The 25,308-nt window shown below is 38.5% G+C and overlaps 1 protein-coding gene across 1 annotated transcript in view; it reads right to left on the bottom strand.

The window, feature by feature from the left end:
• Positions 1-25,308, bottom strand: part of Cps1 (carbamoyl-phosphate synthase 1) — a 107,142-nt gene that overhangs the window by 3,757 nt on the left and 78,077 nt on the right. Inside the window, exons 26-34 of the mRNA XM_085838147.1 lie at positions 22,470-22,664; positions 21,973-22,040; positions 20,343-20,418; positions 17,469-17,546; positions 14,666-14,773; positions 13,073-13,162; positions 11,569-11,739; positions 9,206-9,280; positions 6,547-6,645 (exon numbers count right to left, since the gene is read on the bottom strand). Coding sequence (XP_085694273.1) covers positions 6,547-6,645; positions 9,206-9,280; positions 11,569-11,739; positions 13,073-13,162; positions 14,666-14,773; positions 17,469-17,546; positions 20,343-20,418; positions 21,973-22,040; positions 22,470-22,664 — 960 coding nt within the window. The remainder of the gene's footprint in view (positions 1-6,546; positions 6,646-9,205; positions 9,281-11,568; positions 11,740-13,072; positions 13,163-14,665; positions 14,774-17,468; positions 17,547-20,342; positions 20,419-21,972; positions 22,041-22,469; positions 22,665-25,308) is intronic.

The raw sequence follows: 25,308 nt of genomic DNA, 5'->3' as shown, positions 1-25,308 counted from the left end.
AAAAGAAATTCAAAAAATTCACTTTCTAGATAAACATGGTCTTTGTTAGTCATATCCAACATGGTTTCTTCCCGCCGTTATGAATGTAAGCCTTATGTGTTGCTTTTTCCTTGGTATGAGTTATTTGTTCTCCAATGTAGGTGAAATTCCATTTGTGTTCTCTTGTTGTCTGCCTCCTACCTATGTTTAAGCCCCTTCATGCACAATGAGTCCTCATCATCTTTGTCTAGAACCACGCAGTCTCTTTGTGCACATTCTGTTGTTATTGTTGCTGTTTGTTTGGTTGTTTTGTTCTGTTTTGTTTTGCCTGGTTATGGAGATACTGTGCTGAGATCTGAACATTGAGTCAATCCTGCTGGCACCTGGCTGTTTTGATCTTCCAAACAGCCTGCTCTTGTTGCTGAGTTCTTCTTTTCCACTGCTTTTAATAACTCATTAATCATCCTGGAAGTTCATGTGCTAGAAGCCCCTTAAATATTAAGTTCCTTTCAAACCCTGTTTGCCACTCACTAGAAGTCTGTGCTCAGAAAAGTTAATAGCCTTGGCCTCACTTCTTCTAAAAGAATGATGAGAAAGTTCCTATCTCTTGAGGCTCTACAGCTCACTAATTTGTGTTTTCTGATTTAGCTTTTTTTTTTTTTTTTTAGGGAGTCTCCTAATCCCTTTAGTACAGTGGTAACAATACTTGTGGTATTGGGTCATTGTCATTGACCAGTAGGAAAATTTATTAGCAATCATTATAGAGTGTTAAGACTCACGATCAGCCCTTTCTGGGCTAATAGCAGTTCTCATGAAATATTGATTAACATTAAGATAGTTGCCTTTTCCCAGCTTTTCAGAGACTAGATGCCTGTGTCTTTATCCTACTATTTAATCCTGGGTTCTTCTTCCATTTATTATAGCCCAAACCAACTTTCCCACCATATGCATCATTTCCACATGGGCTTTCCTAATGGTCCAGCTCATTTTTCAGAGTTTCTATCAGTATGTAGTTTTATCCTTCCTAGGACCCCAACTTTACCCTATTCCCCTGGACTCCTGCCCATTGCCATCAGGTGTTGCCCACTTCTAAAGATTCCCAGTGTTTAAGAGTTTGTGTTTTGAGGCAATGTTCAGGAGAGCATACAACAAAGATAAGTCACCTACCCACAGATTAAATTCTATCCTTGACATTATTATCTTGAGTTCCTTAGTATCTGAGCAACTTAAAATTTTGCATGCTTACAGCATATCTGTTCTTTCAATGAGATCATTTCGCTGATTTTACTTTTAAAGGTTTTGTTTAACTGATGGTATAATGTGGTTGTTCCTGTAAATGTCTTCTGATCGATTTGGAAATCACACTAGTGATGTTTGAGAAAAAATATGGACATGATCTTATTTCTAGTGCAAAAACTAAGAATTATAATTAAAAACTCATTGGAATCCTTGTACAATTTTGATGATGTTCTACCCTTAAAATCTCCTAATATTTACAAGCAAAGGTTCTCTGAGAACAGATCTAAATCCTAGAGAATGACTCCAAAGACTATGTTCAAACATAAAATCGTTTTGTAGATTCTGGCCCTCTCAATCCCAGAACTGCAGTTTTATGAGAAGAAACTATTGGCAAATAGAAAAGATAAATGCAATGGAGTGACCTGAGCTAAGGCAGGCACAGGACTTAATCATGACAGCCTTCTAGAGCATGAATTGTAACTGTGCCCCAAATAGTAGCTTTATATTTCCGCTCAGGAATACCTGCATTTAGATACCATCAGTTCATGGCTCTACATAAAAATAAAATAAAATTATGAAACATCATAGAGAAAACAGAGAACAGAGAATAATTCCTACTGACTGACAATAGGACAATTGAAGGCAGTATGTAGCAATGTCTTGGCACATATATTGGACAGATCAGGACATTAATATGCTCCTGTGGTCTTGCTTGGGAGACAAAAGGATAAATGAGATGATCCATCACATTAGCTTCCTAGTTTAAGGTTTCTTGATAAGAAACATGCATGAAACATGCTGCATGAAACATGCCAAATTGATCTCTTCCTTTTGTCCAATCTCCTTCACAGGTAACATTGAATTTGGACTTTCTAATAAATGCACAACAGACTCAGGTTTGTACTAAATGAGAGATCTCAGTTAATGCCTGGGTCATCAGTGCATTCATCACTCATTTAACTAATGACTTGCAATCTCTTAAACATCCGCTTAGCAAAAGGCCACTGAGGACACACGAGGGTGATAATAACATGATAACCCATTTTTCTTCAGGTCTCTAAAATGAACTGCTACAAGTAAGGTGGTTCCCGGATGTCCCAAAGTAACATCATCAGTGTTGTCTGAACTTATTAAAAGTAGAAAACTTTAGGCTCCACCCATTTGGATTGCGTCACGCGAGTATGCCGGTCATATATATATAGTTTTCAGACTCTCCTGGTCATCCTGAGCTACACTTCAGTTGAGAAGTGGAATCTAATGAGGCTATGGGCGTTATCCTTGACTCATTTTGCAATTTGAGGTCCAGATGCTTTAACCTTGACCAAAGTCACAATGAAAAACACTGAGGGAGGAATACCATAATGCAATTTTTTTTTGTCTGCCACTTTAAAATAAAATAAGTCAGCAAGTCCTCTAAGACCTGCAGATACCAGGCAGGACCTCATTATGGAGCTGTTTCGGTGCCGTCCCCCAAGTGAGAAAGATAAATATCCAACATGACAGTATTGGCAGTTCCCAGGCAGGGAACCACTCTGCCTTCTGGTGTGGGGTGTTGGCTTTCATAGTCACATTATAAACTTCTATCAAACATGTATTGAACACTTGTGACACATAAAACAGCCTCTCTACAAAAAGAAATTACCGCTGTCAGTTTGCATCTGAGTAGCCTCAGATTTAAAAGCTGATTGAAAAATACCTGCGTAAGAATCCACTCCTTGGTAGAGGTGAAAAGTACAAAGTAGCTTATGTTCTTGGAAATATTAATAAGGAAAAGTCCTTTTGAATGTGGAATACATATCTATTTCCTTCACTGATCGATTTTTTCACACTAAACCAACTTCCGGCCGCCGAAGGGAAAGCCAAGTTAATGCCAAGTGATATCTATGGATGCTACAGGGTGCTTGGATTGACAACTGTGTGGTTGTTCCTAATGATGCCTCTTTGAAGATAAAAGGTTATTCATGTCACTTGGAGTCATCTTTTCGAATAAACGCTTGCTTTGTGTTTTGAAGCAGTGCTGAAGCCCAGATGTCAAGCCTTCAGGCCGGTGCTTGCCACTTCACCAGCATCACTGAATAGGCCAATCAGAGGGGGAAACACAGAGAGCACTCTCCATCCCCTCTAGAGTAAATCACTCATTGTTAAAGGATGTTCTAGAAACCCTCAAAACAAGGCAGATTGCCTCCTCATAGCAACTAAAAATACATTGTGACAGGATGAAAGGTGACTGGAATAACTGCAGAGAAATCAAGGCTGATTCTGTTGCCTCCTAAACCCATATTATGCTTCTTATATTACAAAAGTTATGGGATGTGGAAGGTTTCTCAGTAAAGACTGAGTACACGTGGCAATCAACCTGACAAAAATGCTTTGTTAAAATCTGCATCCTGACTCTTGCTTTCTCCTAAATCCTAGGTATACAAGATTGATGGTACAAATATTTCAAACTTCCTGGGTGACTTGACCCTGGGATCAGATATAAGAAAGGTCAAAAGAGAGTTCATGAGTAAAAAATTACGATGGAAAAGAGAAATACAGATTTAACAAAATGCCGCATACAGGCAAGTATACACACTATACACACACACATGACCACACACACACACACACACACACATCTGTACTTATTTCAAAATATACTAGTAATAGATACTTAGTTTTAGAATGTTTTCATCCTATGACACTAAGTGAAGAAATTCTTCAGCTCAGAGTCACCTTGCTCTCTAATTCAAGGCTCTCTCTGTTCCCCCAGTTTTCTCTTGGAACCTGTTGTACCAACTGAATGAATCTAAGTGTCTTCATTAAATATTTCTGCCCAGAGCACATATTTCACTCAGGGGGTGTGACAAGGGAAAAGACCTCCACTATAAATGGCATGGATGCTCAGCATCCTCTCCACTGCTCTGAAAAGGAAAAAGAAAGGAATTTCTAGCAATGATATGACTCTCTGTGCTCTGTGAAGCCTATGGCAGCATCATGCAATGTGGGTGACCGCCCTAAGGAGCTGAGATGCAGATGTGAACTCCTCCCTCATCGCTTAATTAAATAACTCCCCCAAACAGGTGCTTCCAGACATACTTTCTAGCCCTGGTCTTCATTTTTATAATGATTTTCTGTTAACTCCTTTTCTATTCTGATCATAGATTTGGAAGACTTGTGGTGAAGACTTCTGGCCCAGTGATAACAAGTTAAGATGCTTTTTCAAAGTGTATCCTGAAATACAGAACACAGGTAACTGGATCCAGGAAGCTGTGAAGTCTAGGTAAGAATATGAGTGTGGTGTAGATTCCTTTCTAGCTGAGATCATCTCTCTAAGATTTAAAACTGTTGGTTCTCTGCCTAGTCTATTCTGTCAGGTTTTCAGTGTAAATCATCAGATTAAGCACTTTTAAAAATTACTATGAATTAAATACAGAGACTATATAAACATTAAATGTTGGGCATGATAGGTGTTCCTTGCCTCTCATAAAATAAGTCAGAAAATTATCTTCTTTCTATTTCTCAAGGCTTACAGTTCTACTGATCAATTTCCCTCATTGTAGATATTTCAGTAAATATAATTTTATTAAATCATTTTTAAACTACATTTAACCTTGTACCAAAAATATATTTAAAACCATAATGATTGTCACTCATACACAAACAGAATATTCTTTGTAATAACTCTTATAGCCGATGAAAGATTGTTTGAAAAATAATTCATTCAAAGGCAGAATTTTAATTAATAAAATCCCATTGCTTAGAAAATATTCTTCTCCCCTCCATAAAGTCCCCCTTTGTCCTACAAAGCAAAATTCTGTTCACTGATGCCAAAATCCCACAAATATTTCATAGGAACAAATTAATTTTGCGGCACATTTCCCTGCAGCACAGGAACCAAACAAGCCACAATTTTATACATCACTGCCTCTTTAAACTGCTATCTGAAAATGTTAGCAGTGTTTTCATTAGTTGTGGAGATGAGGGCTAAGGGCACGGTCTCCTCTGAATGTCCCCAAGTCTCACATTAAACTTTAAGCCATCCCTGGAAGTTGGGCCAACATTCTCCTAGTTGGAACTTAATAATACTTAGTACCCATTTATAAAGTGATGAGCCACTCTTATGATGTGATTTGTCTCTAAACTGCCATTAAGCCTCACGTAACAAGTCATCTTGTTAGCCTCTGTTCTAAGTCCTCATCATTGTCCTTCTTCCAACTCCATAAAGCAAAATCTCAACTTACTCTCCAGTAACTTCTCTAAAGTGACTACCTGTCCAGTCTCCAGAGTCTAATTTGCTAATATTAAGATGCCCTAATGAGGTGGCATTTATAATAATCACCCACCAGCTTGAGGATACCTGATTCTGTTCTAATTATGTTTTTATTGATTTTTGAGAAGCCATGCAGGGTCTGAGCTTATTAAAGTCACAGCAGGGGAGGTATATATGACCAGTCATTGTTTTTAAAGGATGTAAGAATGACTAATCTCAAGTCATAATGAGTGACCACTTGAAAAGCGTATACAATTATTTTTAGCAAATAAAAAAGACATGTATATACTATTGCAATAATTACTTCAAAAAATTCCAGACATTTTATATTCAAAATTTTACCCTGAGATATATTTATACCTGGCTTGCAAAAATAAACCAATGTTTTTTTTATTGTGTTAAAATATTCATACATAGTCATCTTATGTTGCTTTGGCCTATATACATAAAAAAGAGGCACAGACCTGTGCAAGTTCAAACCAGACAAAATTCCAGTATGAAGAAGATTTCCCTTACCTACCTAAAGAATTATTGGTAACTGTTAGTTGGGGTAGGGAACACTAATTTTCTTGAAGAATGTAGTCCCTATTGGACTGCCCACCCTCATTGAAGACCCTACATCCAAGAGTATATGGACAGCACAAACTATAATTAGGAAGTTTAAAAAGATAAAGAACACAAAGATGGGGAGGTAGGAAAGGAGGAGTGGACCTGGATGGAGAGGGGGCAAAGGATGAGTTTGATCAAATAATACTGTAGAACATTCTAAATAAATGAATAAAAATGAGAAAAAAATACAGAGAGAAGGCCTTCTCAAGGAACAAGGGGCCATTGCTTTTCTAGCATAGCTCCTTCCACAGCACATACTCCTTTGCTGGAGACTTTTTTCTTTCAGTTCCTTAGTTTACATTTGCATTTGCTGTTGCAGCAGGAGAATGCCAAAATAAGAACCAGTGTCCATTCTATAAGTTACCATTTTTCCAAGGAATGTAACCTATCCCCCTCACTTCTGTGCCAGATTAGCATCCCGGCCACTGTTGGTGGCCCAAGAATGAGCACAGACACACACCACTCACCTGGATTCCAATCAAAATGCCCTTCTGAGGTATCTTAAACCCTGTAGACAGCATGGCCTTCAGGAAGGCGGTGTGAATACCCTCACCGAAGCACGCCACCTGTTTAGGATTAAATTTAAAAAATAAAATAAGAGAAGGAAAGAGAAGAACAATCTAACACACTTGCAAAGGAAAGAGAAAGGGAAAAGACAAAGGAAAGCAATTGAAAAGCAATGTTCTGATAAACTCTCTGGATTTTATTAGTATTTCCCGAAGACCAAGTAATCTGCATCCAAGGACCGAATGGCTGGCCAGGACAGATGTATCTTATGTCTTTAATTAAGCATAATGAATGAATAAGCATCTCCTTCTCAATTCAACAACACTCAGTGGAACAACATACCGGATTGTACTGCAAGTTATCTGGATACAGATCACAGCTTCTGGTGTGTAATGTGGAGAAATCTCAAACATTAATGTGAGTTAGTGTTTAAATAACTGAATATGTCATGTGTACCAGGCAGCAGTATATGAATTTAGGATAAAAAAAAATGATAAGAAGGCCAAACTACTGACCCAGTGGTGTAAAGTCACCTCAGACCTTAGGAGAAAGCTGCCTAAGAAATGCAGTAAGTACATGAAAATCCCAAAAGAGTTTTTTGTTTTTTTAATCACTTTTTATAAATGGAACCAAAATATCCTGCAACGCATCCTGGAGACCCAAGCCACATGTAAAGAAGGAAAAGATGCCAAGCTAACACAAATAGGCGGGGTCTGTCGAGATTTCCTGGGGGTAGCTTCTGTACACTGTAATTACAAGTCAAATGGCCACCATAACTAGAGGACAAGTGGTGTATTTTAACATGATGGGAGTCAATTCTGCACATATCATCTGGCACACATTCAGAGTCCCCATTATAGTAAATAATGCTGACGGCTGAATTCATTCTTTAAGCAAATGACTCTCTCTTGCGGGGCAAGGAAAGTTCTCAAGAGTGTAACCTTCAGCTGACCACAAGTACATGCCTGCTTTTTCTCTCCACAGTGAACATTTTAATCAGTCATATGCTGGCCAATCAACTCGAGCAATGTCAGTGGAAGTTAATGAGTCTCACTTCCACTGAAAGGAACCCTGCCGTCTGATCAGAAGTGCAAGTACCCAAAACAGGTGTCCCAGCAAAGTCAAATAGCCCTGTGAAGATTGGGACTACATCCTCACTTTATCCCTGTAAAATAAAATGCCCCTTAATTAGATAAGATGCTGGGCGCTTATGCCACTATACAACAAGCCACTTAAACACTATAAAAGTGTCTTTGAAGCATAGCTGAGATTTCTAAACTGGATTTATTACTCTGTATTCGGTTATGAAACAGAATTTAAAACATCATACTTGATGACACTTGGAAATATGACTTTAATATTAGAAAAATTCTTTTTATGGTTTAGAAAGGAGACAACACATAGGAACAGCTTCTAAGTGTTCACATTATCCTCAATGAATGAAACAGAGAGGACATAAACCCTGAAAACAATCATGCCACACCAGAGAAGGAGAAAAGAAAAAAAACCTCTCCCTGCTCTGCCTCTGCATCCACTGAGAACAGAATCGTGGGATCAGAGTGAACCTGAAACAGCATCATTTCTCTGGGAATAATGTAAGACCCATAGTTCACAGCTAGGCCTGTTTTCCAGCTGAATTAAAAGACATGGCAAAAGGATCAAGAGCCACTTTCTAAGAATGTAACTATATCACCACAGTCTCTCATCCCTCACTGCCTGTCTTGTGGCCCCACGTGGCTTCTCAACAAAGCTCCGTGCTTGTAACCAAGCAACAATAGAAAACATCACGCATTCCTTGCAATTAAATATTCTCCTATTTACATTCTTTCCTTGATACGAAGAGAGACCATGAGGTTTCACAGCCTGGTGTTGCCACTCCAGTGAGGACAGATGAGAATCTGAAGGTGGGAGCCAGTATGCCTGTCAAGGGCTAGGTGATTCATAAAATGTCCTGACACTGACATGTAGCGAACTTTCTAGAATCTGACAGCTCTCTATGGCAAAACACATTTCACATTCTTAAAGAAACCTTCACCTGATGCAATCCCAACACAAGAGAAGAGGGACACCCAGTGGCCAGTCCCATTATAGTTTTTAGACCAGCCTCAAGAGGTTGAAGCGGGGATTCATCTTAAAGGTGGGCTGGAATATTTCATATGTTCACGATTTCCACAATTCACATCTATGACCTTTTAATGATGTCATTGTACACATTTCTAGTAAAGATGTGCTGCTCTGCTTCAATCATAGCAAGCCAGACATTCTGTTCCTACAGAAAAATGTGAGAACTTTGAAAAGAATGACACGGGATATACTCAGACGTCTAGAGAAATCCATGACTGTTGTTTACAGTGGGTAATGTGGAAATGAATTAAGTACACATGTATTCTCAATTCCCAGGTTCGCATGTAAAAATGTCAACTTGTTACAAAAGGTAGAAGACTTCCCTTTAATTCAAACTTCCTATTCCTTTGAGTTCTCCAGGGAAGGTGAAAGCTTGTGAAGTTTATGTTTCTCTTGCCACTGATAACTTTCCTTACATGACCATATTCAGATCACAGACACACAGATTTCCAAGTCAACTTAACAAAAGTACTGATGGATCATTAGCTAGTTTACCTCTCCAGTAGAAGCCATCTCACATCTCAGAATAGGATCAGCATCTCTCAATCGGGGCCAGGAAAACATTGGAGCCTGTCAGACGCAATAGGGAAGAAAAACAACGTGAGATAAAGGGATGAAAGGAATCACCTCCCACGGGATTCATTAGGGCCAGGGTGCGTGAGCAGAAAAATAAACTCTCTTTGGCCAAAAAAATCTGACTTGAAAAATAGCTTTAAAATTCTGTTCCAAGAAGATGTTTGTATTCCTTGCCCAAAAGTTGGGTGAAGTAATCGCAAACAGCCTCTGTAAACAGATGCCCTGTGACCAGTCTAGACCAGTACTGCTAATCTGGCCTGCATATATTCATATTGGAACTATTTCAAACAACATCTACTGGGCATGAGTCTCCCAAACACAGAGTTCAAACACATTTTCCTTGATAGGCTCTTGGAACATTCCTCTCCTTAGTTCATTCATTTGAACTTGCAGCAAGCCACCTTGCCAGACACGGCTGTCTGTGAGCGGACTTCTGAGACATTACAGTGCTGTTGATACCCCTTAAAAGCTTTGAAAAACATTCACTTGGAAACATTTTTTTCCGTCCTTTTTCATACCAGCAAGAACACTGAAGTACTTCCTTTTCAATTATTTTATCAGTGTGGCTCCTAAGGACTTGAGTTCTTATTTCTTAACATTTGCCTGTTTATCTGGTCTAGACGATCCTTCTGTTGATAGCCACACTTTCTAAGTTGTGGGAAAATGAGCTTGGGGTAATTTTACTGGATGATCTTAATAAAGTTATTATATGTTCCTATCTTCCAGCTTTCTTGTTCTGCTACTTTCCCATCAGCCACACTAGGTCTTCTAAAATTGACAACAAATAAAGACCTTGAAAAAATAATGTTTATACACACTGAAAACTATGAACAAAAGATGTGAAAATCAGTGCATTTTGAAATGTGACCCTTAGTTGGAATTATGACATATTCCTATATATGTCTATTAATTTATAAAAATAAGCATATTTTCTGTTTATTAATAAAATAATTTAAGTCTATGGTGAAAAGATATTTTTGTCGACTAATACCTTCTGATCTTAAACTTAAAATTCATGTGTAGTACGTGTCTTAACAATGAAAAAATAAGATCCTATCTCAACACACCACATAATCCAAAGAATTCTAACTCATTAACTTTATAATTTTGAATCTTAGAAACAACTTAGACAAATACAACTAAATTCAGAAGTTGGAGTCTCGGCAGAAGCAGAATCATGGCTGGAGCTACTAGTATATATAAGAACAGAATCTTTTTAAAGCAATGGCTCTCAACCTTCTTAATGCTGTGGCCCTTTAATATAGTTCCTCATGTTGTGGTGACCCCCAACCATAAAGTTATCTTTATTGCTACTTCATTTTTTTTAAAGATTTATTTATTTATTGTTTATATGTAAGTACACTGTAGCTGTCTTCAGACACACCAGTAGAGGATGTCAGATGTCATTATGGATGGTTGTAAGCCACCATGTGGTTTCTGGGATTTGAACTCAGGACCTTCGGAAGAACAGTCAGTGCTCTTACCTGCTGAGCCATCTCTCCAGCTCTATTGCTACTTCATGACTATAAGTTTGCTATGGCTATGAATCACAATGTAAATACCTGATTTTCTGGATATCTGATATGAGAACCCTGTGAAAGGTTATTTGACACCCATCCCAAGAGGTCACAACCCACAGGTTGAGAACCAATGCTTTAAAGACATCCAAAATATATCAATGTCACATACATTAACTATATTTCAAAATATTAATCAATTTCACTGTGTGTGATTTATCTAAGAGAGTCAAATGTATTTGTCTATTTCATAAATGCTCATATCTGTCCATCAAAGCATTCATAATTATGACTACAATGTATCTAGAGGAATATAGTGGCTTTATGACTAAAGTATTATTAAAATATAATTTTAATTCTGTCACCTTCAGAGCACCACTGCAAACTGTCACTTCAATTTTCCAAAAGGGAAAATCTGTTTCACTGAAGAAAATACAAACTAGGAAAAGGCAGCCCAGGGGGTGAAGAATTTAACCAACACCTCAGGGTAACCACTTTTATGAGACTCATGAATACCGGGAGACTGTTCACCGTTCAGCCTTGTCCTAAACAAGACTGCCTAAAATTTCGATTTGCTAACTAAACCAGCACCAACATGTGTCAGGTGCAGAATTATGGGGTACAATCCACTTGGCTAGCTGATGTTGAGGTTATGCGAGCTTGATGGTTGTCAATGTTTCTCTGAGTGCAAAAAAATCCACAGGCAGGTTCTGCTTATAAAGTTTCATTTCTGCTTATAAAATGACACACATTATAAGATGTTACCTTAATGGCAACGTAGTCAGAGGGAATGATGGGCTGCTCCAGCGTGGGAAGTCGCTTCTCATCAATGCTCTCCCCGATCATCACCTTTGTAGCCACGTCAATGAAGTCCACCCCAAGAGTCTTGGAGACAAAGGGAAAGGATCTTGATGCTCTCAGATTGCACTCAATCACCTAAGGACATAAGTTCAAAAGGAAGAAGATGATTAGTGACAGTAACAACCATCTAAATATTCACTTTGTCCCTTGGTTTCCTTCTATGTCCAGGTCACTCCTCTAACCCCATCCCCTTTATCTCCACTGCTTACATTTTTTGATTAATTGCCTTCTTTGGGGTCATTATCTTTGAACTGTGGCTCTTTTCCATCACATTTCCTGGTTCAATCCCTACATATTTCTGATGCATTTCATTTAATGCAGAGTTTGGATAATGTGACACTCCTAACTGAAACATTACTAGAATCCTGCTGACTTCATATTCAAGCCTAGCTAGTCAAAGACTTGCATCTTTTTGCCTCAACATGTATCTCTCTTCTCTTAAACCACTTTACTGGCCCAAGTCTGACTTTCCAAGATTTGATTCCAGTCCACATTTAGAAAAACACTTTCTCTAAGCATAAAGATTGATGAATTAGGATCTCCCAAAAGTGCTAGTTATTCACTGTTGTAGATGATCTTATAACCATGTAGAATACCCTATCTACCTTCAACTTACCAAAATTTGGGTTAGTCTATAAACTTTCATTCACAATATTAAATCTTTCTTGAAACCTTTTATTATTTCTCCATATAAGATATAATATTCAAATATATGCCCTATATATATATATATATACATGTATATATATGTATATATATATATGTGTGTGTGTGTGCGTGTGTGTGTATAATATTATCTTCCTTTTCAACTCTAAAGACATTTACACTCTCCTCCAGCAGCTAGTAAAGCTATTAGTACACTTTTCCTCCCAGTCCTCCCTAAGTTACACAGTATCTGAAGGTGGATATTATGCCCCATTTATCACTACAATCACCCCTTGACTCCATGAAAAATAGTGAACAGGTATTTGTTACTAATCATTTGAATAAAATAAAACAATTAGAAACCATCTAATTGGTCTAAATTATATTTTGTCTTTCAAGATGGCTTATAAAACAACTTTTTTCTCTGGGTCAGAAGCAAGTCAAACTTCAATGAAGGAATTTATGAATACATGTGCTGTTCACTGTAAGAGATACATGCATCCGTATGTATTTCACTGTAGGTGAGATATGGTGCTCTTTCAGAACATCAAATACTTTACAAAGCTGTGAGTGTGAGTGACATCTCAGTTCCACTAAGAGCTCTTAACTTCAAATAGGAGAGACATTATGCACGATGTAACATTCCTCTCAGAGAGGAGCCACTGACAGGGTCATGAAGATCAGCAAGGTGAAGCACAGCCCAACATGACCAACATAACCTAACAAGATGGCAAAGTCCTCCAAGAACATTAGTATTTCTTACCAAGACATCATTTCCTTTGACAAGAAACTGGACATTGAATGGCCCAGAGATGGCAAAAGCCTTTGCAATCTTTCGTGTGGCATCCTTCACCTGTGAGAAAGGACAATGACACCGTGATTGAGAGCATAGTAGAGACTTAAAGAGATGCATAATTCTGTCTAGATGCCTTTGTGTCCTTTTGTAGTGATCCACATTCCAATTAATAATAATAGTTAATAGCAATAGTGGGTAATGGGTCAAGACACAAATATTTTACAAGGGCATTTGTCCTCCTCTTGCAATTACATACTCTGTTCTTCCAGAGAAAGCTAAATTAAATCTTTCCTTTCTACTTCCTCCAACAACGGAAACTGCAGTTCAAACTATACATCAATCGAATGACCTACCTGCAGAGAAGGGCAGGCTCTCTAAATACATGGTCCTGCAAAGCAGCCAGGGAGATTTCTGTTGCTTTTCTGTTACCCTGAACTCTACGAGGATAGATATTATGTTCAGAAAGAAATAGTGTTTGCCTGCAGGGAGTCCTTACATGTATATATGTCACAGGTTGAAGACCCTCTACCTAGCAAGAAAGTGAAGTTTCTCATGCCAAGATTGGCAATGATGACAGGAAGCAAGAAGTTTCCACTCATTACAGATACAGGAGTGGGTCATCAACGTAACTGTATATGGAAGGAAGCCCAGCTTATGCTATGTCTACTCAGAAAGACTTGGGAAAATCTGAGGTTTGTGCTTATTCACCCTAACATGAAAGATTGAATCATATTTTAAATCTAAAGACTTCCTTAAACTCCTATGCTATTGTTATTACAAAGCATTCTATTACCTCCATATTCAAGAGCAAAGGCCTTCAAAATATACCCAAAGCAAATGTACAGGCCAGCACAAATTCTTATAGCGGGGCTTTAAAAAAGAAGCTCTCTATAAAGGGCAATTCAACTTGACCTCCCTTAAGTTCTCTGACTTAGGATGACAGGGTCTACATGTGTATAACTTGCCATGCATACTGGGTGCTGAAGCAGTCATATCTTTAAAGGAACTGCTTTCAAAGAGAGGTCAAGAGTTATATCAGAAAGTGAGGGCTCCAAGTGGGGCTCAGAGTGAAGAGAGAGTGCTCAGGTTCCAATGTTTCCTGAGTGGCTGCTCACCACTCTTCAAAAGCACCACTTTTTATTGCTCTTAATAAGTCAGTCTCAGCTATCAGAATCACCTGTGGTATTGTCTCTAGACGTGATCCCCAGACCAGTGGTGATTATAACTCTAGGAGACCCTGGTGCAAAGGAAAATTCAGAGAAGTTTCCAGATTTTTAGCATCAGAGATTTAGGGTGGAGTCAGGTGTTTAAGCAAGTCACCTGGGTGATCTGGATGTCCACTAAAGGTTAAACTAGCACACAATCAAACAGGCTCTAAGCACAGTGAAAAAGATCATCACTACAACACTCAGCTGGTTAAGGGCAAGAAAGTCCCTCATTAAATTTAGCCTGGAGCACGCCTTGCAAAAACACTTTTTTAAAACTAAAGGCTTCTTCTGTTGCTTTCGGTTTTTTTTTTCCTTTACTACTTCCTTTCTGCCCTCGTTTCTAAATGATGACCTTTTCAATGGCTCCTTGGCTGATGGTCTGTGTAGGTAGCATCAGGGTGGCATCTCCTGAGTGGACACCTGCATCTTCAACATGTTCAGAGATGGCATGGGAGATGACCTGCCAAAAGAAGAGTTTTTAAAAAGTTTTGTGAGACACCTACTTTTGAGCACTACTCCATCCCCCTCCCTGTGATGTTCGGCCAGTTCTGGCATCATTACTGAGCTACTGTGCTAAACTCCTGTTAAGAGCAGAAAAAAAGCTGCACCACTGTCCAGGTCTCAATGTATAGTGACAAATAACCTCTATGGGGAGCAGAGAGGGACAAAAAGACTGGTATTTTCCTCTTTCCCCAATTGGCAAGGGTGTAACCAGTAGAAAAAATAAGTCAACTCATACTGATTAATAAGGTCAGGACAGGAAATTACAGTGAGAACAGCTTTATCTTTTAGGCCCCAGGGAAGAAGACTAGAGAGGTGACTATCTAGTGATATGAATGGCATGGCACACCACACACCACACAAACCCTGTTGTAGAGAGAAAGATTGAAGATATGGTGCAGAGATCTTTAAAGTGAAGTTTGAGAGGCAAGAAAATACTCTTGTTCTCCTTGAAAGAAGCAAAAGCCTTCTTCATAAGGAATAACCACGTGTGTGTTGAGTTCATGAGGTTGAAAGAAACTCAACCTCTTGCCTGTCAGATGCTGAAGCGTAAAATCTCAGTAACTTGAATCCATATGTTAATAAGATATGTTGCTCAGAAACTTATGAGGCTTAGTTATGGGGAGGAGATTTCATGGCTGCATGAGACTAATGGAAAACACATAAAGGTATTTAGTCATTGAATTTGTAAGTTGCATAATAGTGTAGAGTTTCTATTTTTCTGATGTCAGTTTTGAGCTCTGGGACCCAGACAGGGCAGCATGGCATGGGTTTCTATCGAAAAGTGAATAACAGTGGTGCTTATCTTCACAGAAGATTTGTAAAATACAGAATGCTTATGAAGTCAATTCATGTTTGTGCATGCTTGTGTGTGTAAGTTTATATGTGACAGCACATGTTTATGTGTATGAGTGTAGGTGTGGGAATGCATGGATGCACATGTGTGTGTGTGTGTGTGTGTGCCTGTATGTGTGTGTATATGTGTGTGATGTTCTTTTCCAACCAGAAAAAAAAAAGATTCCAATATATAACCTAACAGTTGTGAGTGTGTAGGAAAAACAAGAGCAGTCATCCCACTGAACTCAGTGGCATTAAGATAAATAAATATGAGTGGTATGCCCATTTCTGGGAATGAACTTAAAAATTGTGAGAGTAACATGAAACAATTCCAAAAGACAGATTCTGGAACAATATCCAAGGGTATGGTCGGTAAAAACAAAGAAAAGTCCACATTACAAAAACCCAGACCAAAACCAATCCAACAAGCCAGTACAGGCTCTAGAAGAAGCACAGTATGCAAACAAGCACACTTTTCCAGGATAGCCCCCACTCTCCACTTCCATAGATGAATAATTGCATTCCTCCTACTCTCTATCCCTGCCTCAAATATTAAAGGTGGGACTTATTTTATTATCTAAAACAGGAGATGGGGAATGAGAGTTGTAGGAAGAAAAAGATTATCTCAAGATAGATAGCATGTGAGAGACTCTTTCCCAACCTGAAAGAAGACTCTAATCTATAATCTAACAGGTATGAGGGTATAGCTCCAGGATAGAACACTTGCTTAGCATCTGCCAGGTCCTAAGATCCATCCCAAACATGAATAAAAATGAGGGAAAAAAAAAACATATGTAATCTTAAAGTGATTTGTGCACTTTGTCAGCAACTTAAAAGAATCAGATGAGCACCCTCTGAATATGTTTCAGAAAAAAAAATACCTGTCCCTGAAGACAGGAGACTGGAAATATTATCTCTGAATGCTTCAAATCAGAATTATGAGATTCTGTGGTTAAGAGAAACTGTCATGATTTTAAAAGAAAATAGGAAAACTCTACTCTGCAGTGCTAATCTGTTTGGGGAAAATAGATTTGACATATTTAGTAGTGTTTTGAAACATTTTCAAAACAAAAGATGAAGGCCAATTTTTAACTCTATCCTTGAGGCAAATAAAATGGCATGCCTTCTGCTTCATTAAGACAACCAGCAAATTTGAGTGAAACACACTTCCGTTTCCATTCTCCTTGAAGTCAGAGGCTTTCAGTGTTGTAGCCATTTCAGATGTGATATAGAAAGCTAATTTGACTATATTATTCAGCCTACACCATTCTGTTCTGTTGCCTTTATTAATCCAATGAAAAGGAGAGGAGATAGTGGGAAACAAGAGAAGAAAAATCAGAGGCTCAATTAGAAATTTTAAAAAGCAAAGTGTTTGGGTGTTTTTATAACACTCACTGAAACATAAAAGGAAAGCCACAGACAAAAGAAAATGAGAACGAAAGATCTATTCAAGAAGGAGGAGTGGGGTTTGGTAATTGATACTGAACATCATCAAAGAGAAAGGCTGACAGTCTGAAAGGCAAGGAATGCGATACCCATGAGAAGTCAACTCAATCTTCAGAGACTTTGAGAGTTGGCCTTCAGGGTTTTGTGTTGTTTTTTGTTTGTTTTGTTGGTTGTTATTAGGGAAGAGGGTGTTGGGAGTGGGGGATGTTTGTGATAGTGTCTGGAGTTCTGATTGCACAGCTTCCCCACTATGGTCAGACATGATTTTTAGAAGCTGTGGATCCTAACCTGTGACCACTTCAGGGTTGCCACAGATAAAAGCTGGTGGAAAGACAAAGGCAGGAGAGGTGAGAGAAAGCGCTAGCACATACCCGTCCTTCTTTGCCAACAGCGTCCATCTCTACTTCCCGGGCCCCCTCCACAAACTTGGTCAGCACCACCGGGTGTTCCTGCCGAAAAAAAAAAAAAAAAAAAAAAAAACAGAAGCAGAAACCTGAGCAGAAATTCCGTGTGTAATATCAGATAGCTGTGCAGCCGGGGTAAATAACAAGGCAGTGCTTGCAGAAAATTTAAGGCTGAACGTACAACAGGAGCTCATTAACCAGTCTATTTTTGTAAGAATAAAGTCATGTTCTGCTTACAGTAAGAGCAAGTGTTTTTCTGCAACTCTGGGGGGTCCAGAAAACAGAAAATAAGTTCTGAAATGCCAAATATTGGTTTCTGATCCAGTTTAAGGAAAGAGAAGGCTAAGGATGAGACAAATACAATTTCCTGGCCTTCCGTCAGAATCATTGATACACCTCTATGTATTTTGTACCTAGAGGTGATTATTGCATCTGATTCTCTCTACTCTTACTTGTTTGTGCAAGTGCCACAGCTTCTTCCTCAAAAATCTGAAGGAAATGTGTAAATCTGAACAAGCTTAAAGGAGAATAATGACATTCAGTTGTGAGTTTTTTGTTGTTGTTGTTGTTGTTTTGTTTGAATACAAAATCCTTTGTCTGAAGTTGCTAAGCCTTATCCTGTTTTTAGAGTATGAAGCTGGCAACTGGAAGTCAAATCTATTTCTCTTTTAACCTTATTAACCTTACACGTGCATCTTTTGGCAGTGTTGTAGACTGCTTATAGATCTTGAATTGCTTCCTGTACTCAGTTGTCCTAGGGCAATGTTGAGGTGCCCAGGCCTACCCAGACTGACATTGCTTCCTCTGCACTAAATGAAGAGGAAGCCTGGTGATCTTGCCATTCCCTGTTCCTCTTTCCCTATGCTATGGGGATTCTGCAATCTAAGCCACTTGTTACATTTACCTGACTTCGTAACTATCTTCCTTGTGTGTCCTTCATCTTTTCTCTTCAACGTAGTCTTTTATACAACAGCTCTCCTTCAAAGCCTAGGCCAGATACTACCTTCTGGAAGATATCTCTAAGCCCTTCAGGCTACTAGGCTAAAATTCATCATCTTAGACATGTGTTAGCTTTAACAGATATCCTTGAACACTGTAAATAGAATTTAAATTTAAAGATGTGTTTTCATGCTTTTTTCCCAAGGCTCCTCATCTTTCTGTATTTTTTCACTGAGCCCTAGATAACTGGTATCCACTGGGTGTCCAACTTAGCTGCTCCTGTCTTCTGTCCTTACTCATTAGTCATTGCCTCCATTTCCAAAGCTTTACTTTAAAGGTGAAGCTATTAATTTCCAAGCCAGTATCCATGTCTCTATGTCTACTCATTCTCTTCCTTTAAAATTTACTTTATTTTAATCATGTGTGTATGTATGTGGGTCTCTTTGTACATATGTACAGATAATGGTTATGCCTATGGAGACCAGAGGTGATGGACCCTTCTGCAGCTTTCCAACGTGGGTGCTGGAAACCAAACTCAATAGCTTTTAGATAATACACACGAATGAGCAGACAAAGGAACAATTAGCAGCACTAATTTTACTGTGAATATGTTCAATTGAGTATCATGGGTTCTACTGTAGCATGATGAAGAGACTTGAGCTATCAAGTTCTATTAGGACATCTCCCTTAAAAACTGTAGTGGTGTGTCAGCTGACATGCTAACAGAAAAGAAAAAGTAAGCCTTTTACTAAGTGACAGTCCTCTGAGGCTGAAATAAAGACAACCTTATCCCACCCCTCAAACGTAGGGTATAGTTACTGGCCTCTCGAAAGAAGAACACAACAGGATCTTGGGCAGAAATCATAATATATGTTACTTCACTGATTCGTTAAGGAGATGTACTTCAGTAACTGACTTTCCTACCAATGTGAATTCTAACCCCACTAATTTCCTTTCTTTAGCCTTATCAGTCTCTTCTGGCTCACTCTCCTTCTCCACCTTCTTTATGACCAAGCATCCTTGAAGAACAGCTGTCATGGAGGAAAGGGTCCAGGGTTCATGTGTTCAGAACAATCCATGCTTGTTTTCCCACTCTGAAATGCCCCAGACTCCATTCTTCAGCTCCCTTCAAACTCCACTTACCTAACATCAAACTCTCCTCTGAATTGTTCTTTTTTTAAAAAAAAATCCCAAGTAGCCTTTGAAAGCTTTTTAAAGGAAAACATTACTTTCATCCTCCACAGTGCGAGGTCTGCAAATCAATAACCCTGCTGGGTAAATCTTAAATGGATCACACCAAGGTAACACCAAAGGAGGAAGTGAAAGCTTGGGGCAGTTAAGAAGGGTGTCTTAAGCCACTTCAAAATCATAAACATTTTTATTAACTCGCAAATGCGGTGTACCAGAATGGAAACAGAAATCAATAGGTGAACAAGGTGACTTACTAATAAAGTTGTGTGGTTGATTAAGGCCAATCCCCAGGTGTGAGGATTAAAAGCAAAGAAAGCTTTCACCTGATAGTTATAAACATGGCTGGCTCTTCCTGGAGGCTGGGAGCCCCTGGAATAACTTGACCAGCATGGAGCTCACGAAAAGGACAAGATACTTATTAAGCATCCAGCATGGGTGCTCATCCTTTTAAACTCCCCGAGTCTCCAAACGAATTAATGTGATGATGAAAGATGCCCAGGTCTTCTGCTTATTCCACCAACACTAAGAATCCAGCCATCACTTAAAGACATTTTTCTTTTTCCTTTTTAGGTTTTCATTCTCATGTGTAAGAAACTAGTACACAGACAAAAGGGAACCTTTACCCCAACAACTTCATGAGAAAACAAAACCTGCATAGAAAACAAGTTACGGGATACAAAACAAGATTGTTGCAAAGAAATGGGACACTACCTGAGAGACTCGAGTGGCCTCCTCAAGGAACCTTTTCATCTCATCCTCAGAGAATACCACGTTCATGGCAGACCCACTGGAAAGGGTGAAGGGAAAAGTAGGTGAGTATCCTTTACTAATTCAGAAATAAGGTATACTACGTTTGATTGAACAGTACCAGGCGATCTCTAATTCCAGTACAGAAGAAAGGTAGCTTTTTGTCTAAGCTGCATTTTAATTCCATGTAATCACAAGGTCAGTAAATCAAAGCAAAAAGTCTAAGAACTTAAGGATGGGAGCCCCAAAATCCCTGATGCTCCCAGCAATTGCTATAGCCCCATGATTATGCTGTCTGATTCAAGCATCGGTATGTTCTGGGTTCTAGGTAGATCTTGATGGTTAACAGGGTTCAGCCCAGACCATAATTCCTCTCACCCTGTTTCTTCAGTATTCATTGTCAACAGCTAATCTTAACCCACTGGCACTATGCAAAGCAGGTCACTATTTCTCTGTAGCAATAGAACCGATGCTTCAGTAACATGTGCCAATAGGATACAACATATGTGACTAAGATGTATTCAACTGTATCCTTCCTTCTAAATACCTAAGTGAAAGTGTTCTTAAATAGATTTACTCTGAATCTTGGCACTTTGACAATGCAATGGGAAAGTTGGAAATGAGGAGCACTCAAGTAAGAAAAAAAATTACTTCCCTCTTCCTTTAAAAAGTAACATTTTCTTTATCTTTTCAAATTACTATAAAGTTCTGCACAAAGCCATTGCTTTATCGGCTTGTGAGACAGTGGCTAAAGCGGTGACCCTGAGGATTCAGGGCCTAGGAAAGTGGAAGATAGATATAACTTACAATATTCAAAGACTTTTTCTTCCAGCCCTCTTTAAACACATGCCTGTTGTTTAAATTGATTTACATTAATTCTTCAAAGTAGTATTATTAGACTGGTTTACACAAAATGTCATTTCAATGAAAGGACGCATTTCCTCTTCTTTTGAAATTTTTCATTATTTTAAAGAATCCCATCTCAAATCCTATTCACACTTCCAAATTGTGCACAGCAAATTGTGTTTCTCCTATTATCCCCTGCTCAGTGAAGTGGTTCCTTACATGTGGTAACATCTGAAGGGACTATAATTCACAACTTCTCCTTTGATGATAGAACTAAGTTTCAACGTTAACTATAAAGCCTCCCCAATGCCCATGTTCTTCACCATCATGCTTCATCAATTATGAAAATCTGATCTCAAAAACCCCAAAATTCAAAACAAAGACAATATCAAAAGATAATGATGAGAGTCGAAAAGAAGCTGCTGTTTCTGACTATCAAAAAAAAAAAATAGATGATGCCAAGAGATGTCCCAGATTGTGTTTTAGTATCTATGTAAAACTATCCCTCTTTAGTTTGGCCAGGAAATGCCTTGAGCTATGATACTTCTAGATGACGATGTTGCCACTCCTGGAAGAAAATTTAAGCTGGAAGAGCGAACATTTATACTCAAGATTTCTGTGTTGCTTCAGAGATCGTGTCTGGATCAACAAATTCCTTCCCACTAAAGCCTTGTATTCTTAGCATGCAGCATGTGTTTCTGTCTCTCCTAGTTTCTGAAACATTGTTTTGGAAAACAATATATATTACCTCAAAACATAGGAAGGTCTCAGTAAGCAGGGGTAGCCCACAGAGTTTGCAAATTCCAGTGCTTCATTCTAATTAATAGGGGGGAAAAAGAACAACACAAAGGGTATGAATAGTTTAAAATACGCAATAAAAATGCAGACTGGTATCATTAGATCAAGGGATAACCTAACTCTTGTTATTCCTCCTCTCAAAAGACTCCATTAAAATGTAAATTGGACACTGAGATACATAAAATTCCTAGTTTCTCATTCTACATATCAAATCTAGTTCAAAAATAGTTTGAACTTCTTTTCATTGTCTGAATCTTAATGAGAATACTGCTGTCTATTTATAATCAGCATTTAAGTGCAATCATCAAACACAGCTACTTTCCAGTAAATGTACTAAGCATGGTGTGCATTCCACCTGCCCTCTAGTTAGCTTCTCTAGTAGTTAACATTCAAGTTAGGACTCTTCAAAAGAGGACATTAAAATGAAACACTTGTTCCTCTCCTTACCAAAGTGTTCACAGCTTTCCATGGAGCCTGGGCCACCTTTAGCTCATCTAAGACAGCTGAGAAGATGGAGCGATCCTCAGCCCTGTCGATCTGCAGAGGGCTTGTACCCATGATCTTGACACCATTCTTGTACAGCGGGACCGCCAAGTTGTTTGGAATCTGGCCCCCAACTGATATGATGCAGCCATTACATGCCTGGAAGAAACAAGCCACATCAGCCACACGAGTAACCTGAACAGGGATGGATGGCTGTGCTAATAATGCTGACAGCACATACTCACTGAAATATGTGTCATGATGGTGAGAATTTCATACTGATATTAGATTTTAACACAAAGAATAAGAACTTCTTTTGACTTTGCTGCATAAAATCCACATAAATACGCCACAGAACAACATATGAGTATCACTTGAGACATTTACATGGAATTTTAAAAATTAAAATGGATGAAGTGTACCGTGTGCTTGTCATTATAGTCTACCATATCCCGTGGCTTCCTGGGACACTCTTGTTATTTCTGAAATAAATGCCTATTTTCCAAGTTGTTTCTTTTACCTGAGTTCTCCGAAAGTATCCAGTGCCTAGAGAATAAAGTTCACATCCCTACCATCCCTGCCATGTAAGCCTTTGCTATCTTATCCACCACTGTTCCTATCATCCCAATGAGACTATTCATCCTCTACAACCTCTGGATGTCAACACTAACAAATTCTTTATGACATCCAAACATCTTGAGCTATTGTTCTTCTCCTTCTACACCCTCATTTACTTAGCCTCTGACCAACCCTAAGTTCAAGTCCATCTACCCCTACCTTGATATCCTAAATACCAGGTGTTTTCCTCAGCTGACACCTTTGCATCTGTTCCCTGTACTGAACAAAGCACTTACTTCCTATTTCCTTCCCACTTCTTTATATATGCATATATATATATGTATATATTCCTTATAAGCAGATATATGTATGTTCTTGTATTTATATATGTATATCTGTGTATACACACACACACACACACACACACACACACACATATATACTTAAGGCTTCTCAATACTATTGCTGGACCAGTGAGGAAGAGCTGAGGTGTGATAACAGGGAACTAGACATGCAGATAGCAATCCTTTTCCCTATCATTTCATACTATCCATTGACCACTCACCCTGAGATTACATCATTTGTCTATGGCATGCACCACCCTGACTCACACAGCCGATACATGGATTAAATAAGATTGTGAAGCCTCAATACCTTATATACACTGTGTTTATAAATAAGATATTAAAATCAAAAATATGATAACCAATTGGTATTTGTCCTAATGACCTACTAATGAAAATTGATAGTTATTGAAGTTATTGATCCATGCCAAATTATTTTTTCATGATTTAAAAATGCTTTTGGATTACTCTTATAAGGAATGAAGCTAACATCTCTTTGAGACAATAATTACAGTGTTGCCTAAACAAACATACTGGAAGTGAATTCTTAAAGGCACTGTAAATGGTATTGAATTTAATAACCAACCATTCTGTGTATTTATAAAATTTCATATATTTCCCACTTTTTAAAAGTGCACTCAACATTCATCTGTGCAAAGCCTTTAGAAAACAGTTATTCTCTTTACTATCGTAATCCTTGTCTCTGACTATTTTGAGTTTATTGTAAGTATCACTAAGATTTTGAGGCTTAAAAAACAAATTTCCCATTAAGCATATGCATAAAGGTCCCATGTAACACATGTCAAGGAAATTAAAAAGAGGATCCATGTTGACTAAATTAAAGCTTGAAGTTGAACAAAATGGCTTGAATGAATATACCAATATTATTTTAATTTTCCATCAAACTTTCTTTTTTCTGAGAAATTAACAACTTTCAATGATAGAATAATATAGCAGCTACTATTCTTTACTTAGCCCTTAACTGTGTATTCTGAAATGTCTCTTTGATCCTTACAAAATCCACATTGGGCAGTTATTACTAACTCCATTGTGTAGCTAAGGAAATTGGCTCACGGAAGGCCACGAGTCTCTGGTGCAGCTAACTCAGGGCTGACATGTGAATTCAACTCTGTAGAGTGTGAAGCAGCTACACTTGTGTAATATACAAAATATCTGAATGCTGGACCAACTCAACTAGCTGTTTTCAGACATGGTTGACGTTAGAGGATAAGAAAAGTATTTGTAAGACTTTTGGGAGATGGTAGACAAAACGGATCTTCTCTTTCCAAACCAAATACTCGTCATTCATCACTGGGAAGTTGACTCATGTCCACAGGAAAGCTCCAAGTGAAAATGTATAGCTTACAAAGAGCTAGTCCATTAACCAACAGGAACTTGGCATGAGAGCATGTTCGCTGGGTAACAATGATATAGAACCATTTCACAGAAGATTCTAATCTTGATTAGACCAATGTTTCTTTTTTTGTTTTGTTTTGGTTTTTTTTGTTTGTTTGTTTTGTTTTTTTTTAAATATTTTTATTACATATTTTCCTCAATTACATTTCCAATGCTATCCCAAAAGTCCCCCATAGCGCCCCCCACTTCCCTACCCACCCATTCCCATTCTTTTGGCCCTGGCATTCCCCTATATTGGGGCATATAAAGTTTGCAAGTCCAATGGGCCTCTCTTTCCATTGATGGCCGACTAGGCCATCTTTCGATACATATGCAGCTAGAGACATGAGCTCCGGGGTTCTGGTTAGTACATCATGTTGTTCCAACAATAGGGTTGCAGATCCCTTTAGCTCCTTGGGTACTTTCTCTAGCTTCTCCATTGGGAGCCCTGTGATACATCCAATAGCTGACTGTGAACATCCACTCCTGTGTTTGCTAGGCCCCGG

This window comes from Mus caroli, unplaced genomic scaffold (assembly GCF_978045245.1).
Source record: "Mus caroli unplaced genomic scaffold, Mus_caroli_1 scaffold_1, whole genome shotgun sequence".
Taxonomy (NCBI): Eukaryota; Metazoa; Chordata; class Mammalia; order Rodentia; family Muridae; genus Mus; species Mus caroli.
This window is presented reverse-complemented; position numbering and strand designations above follow the sequence as displayed.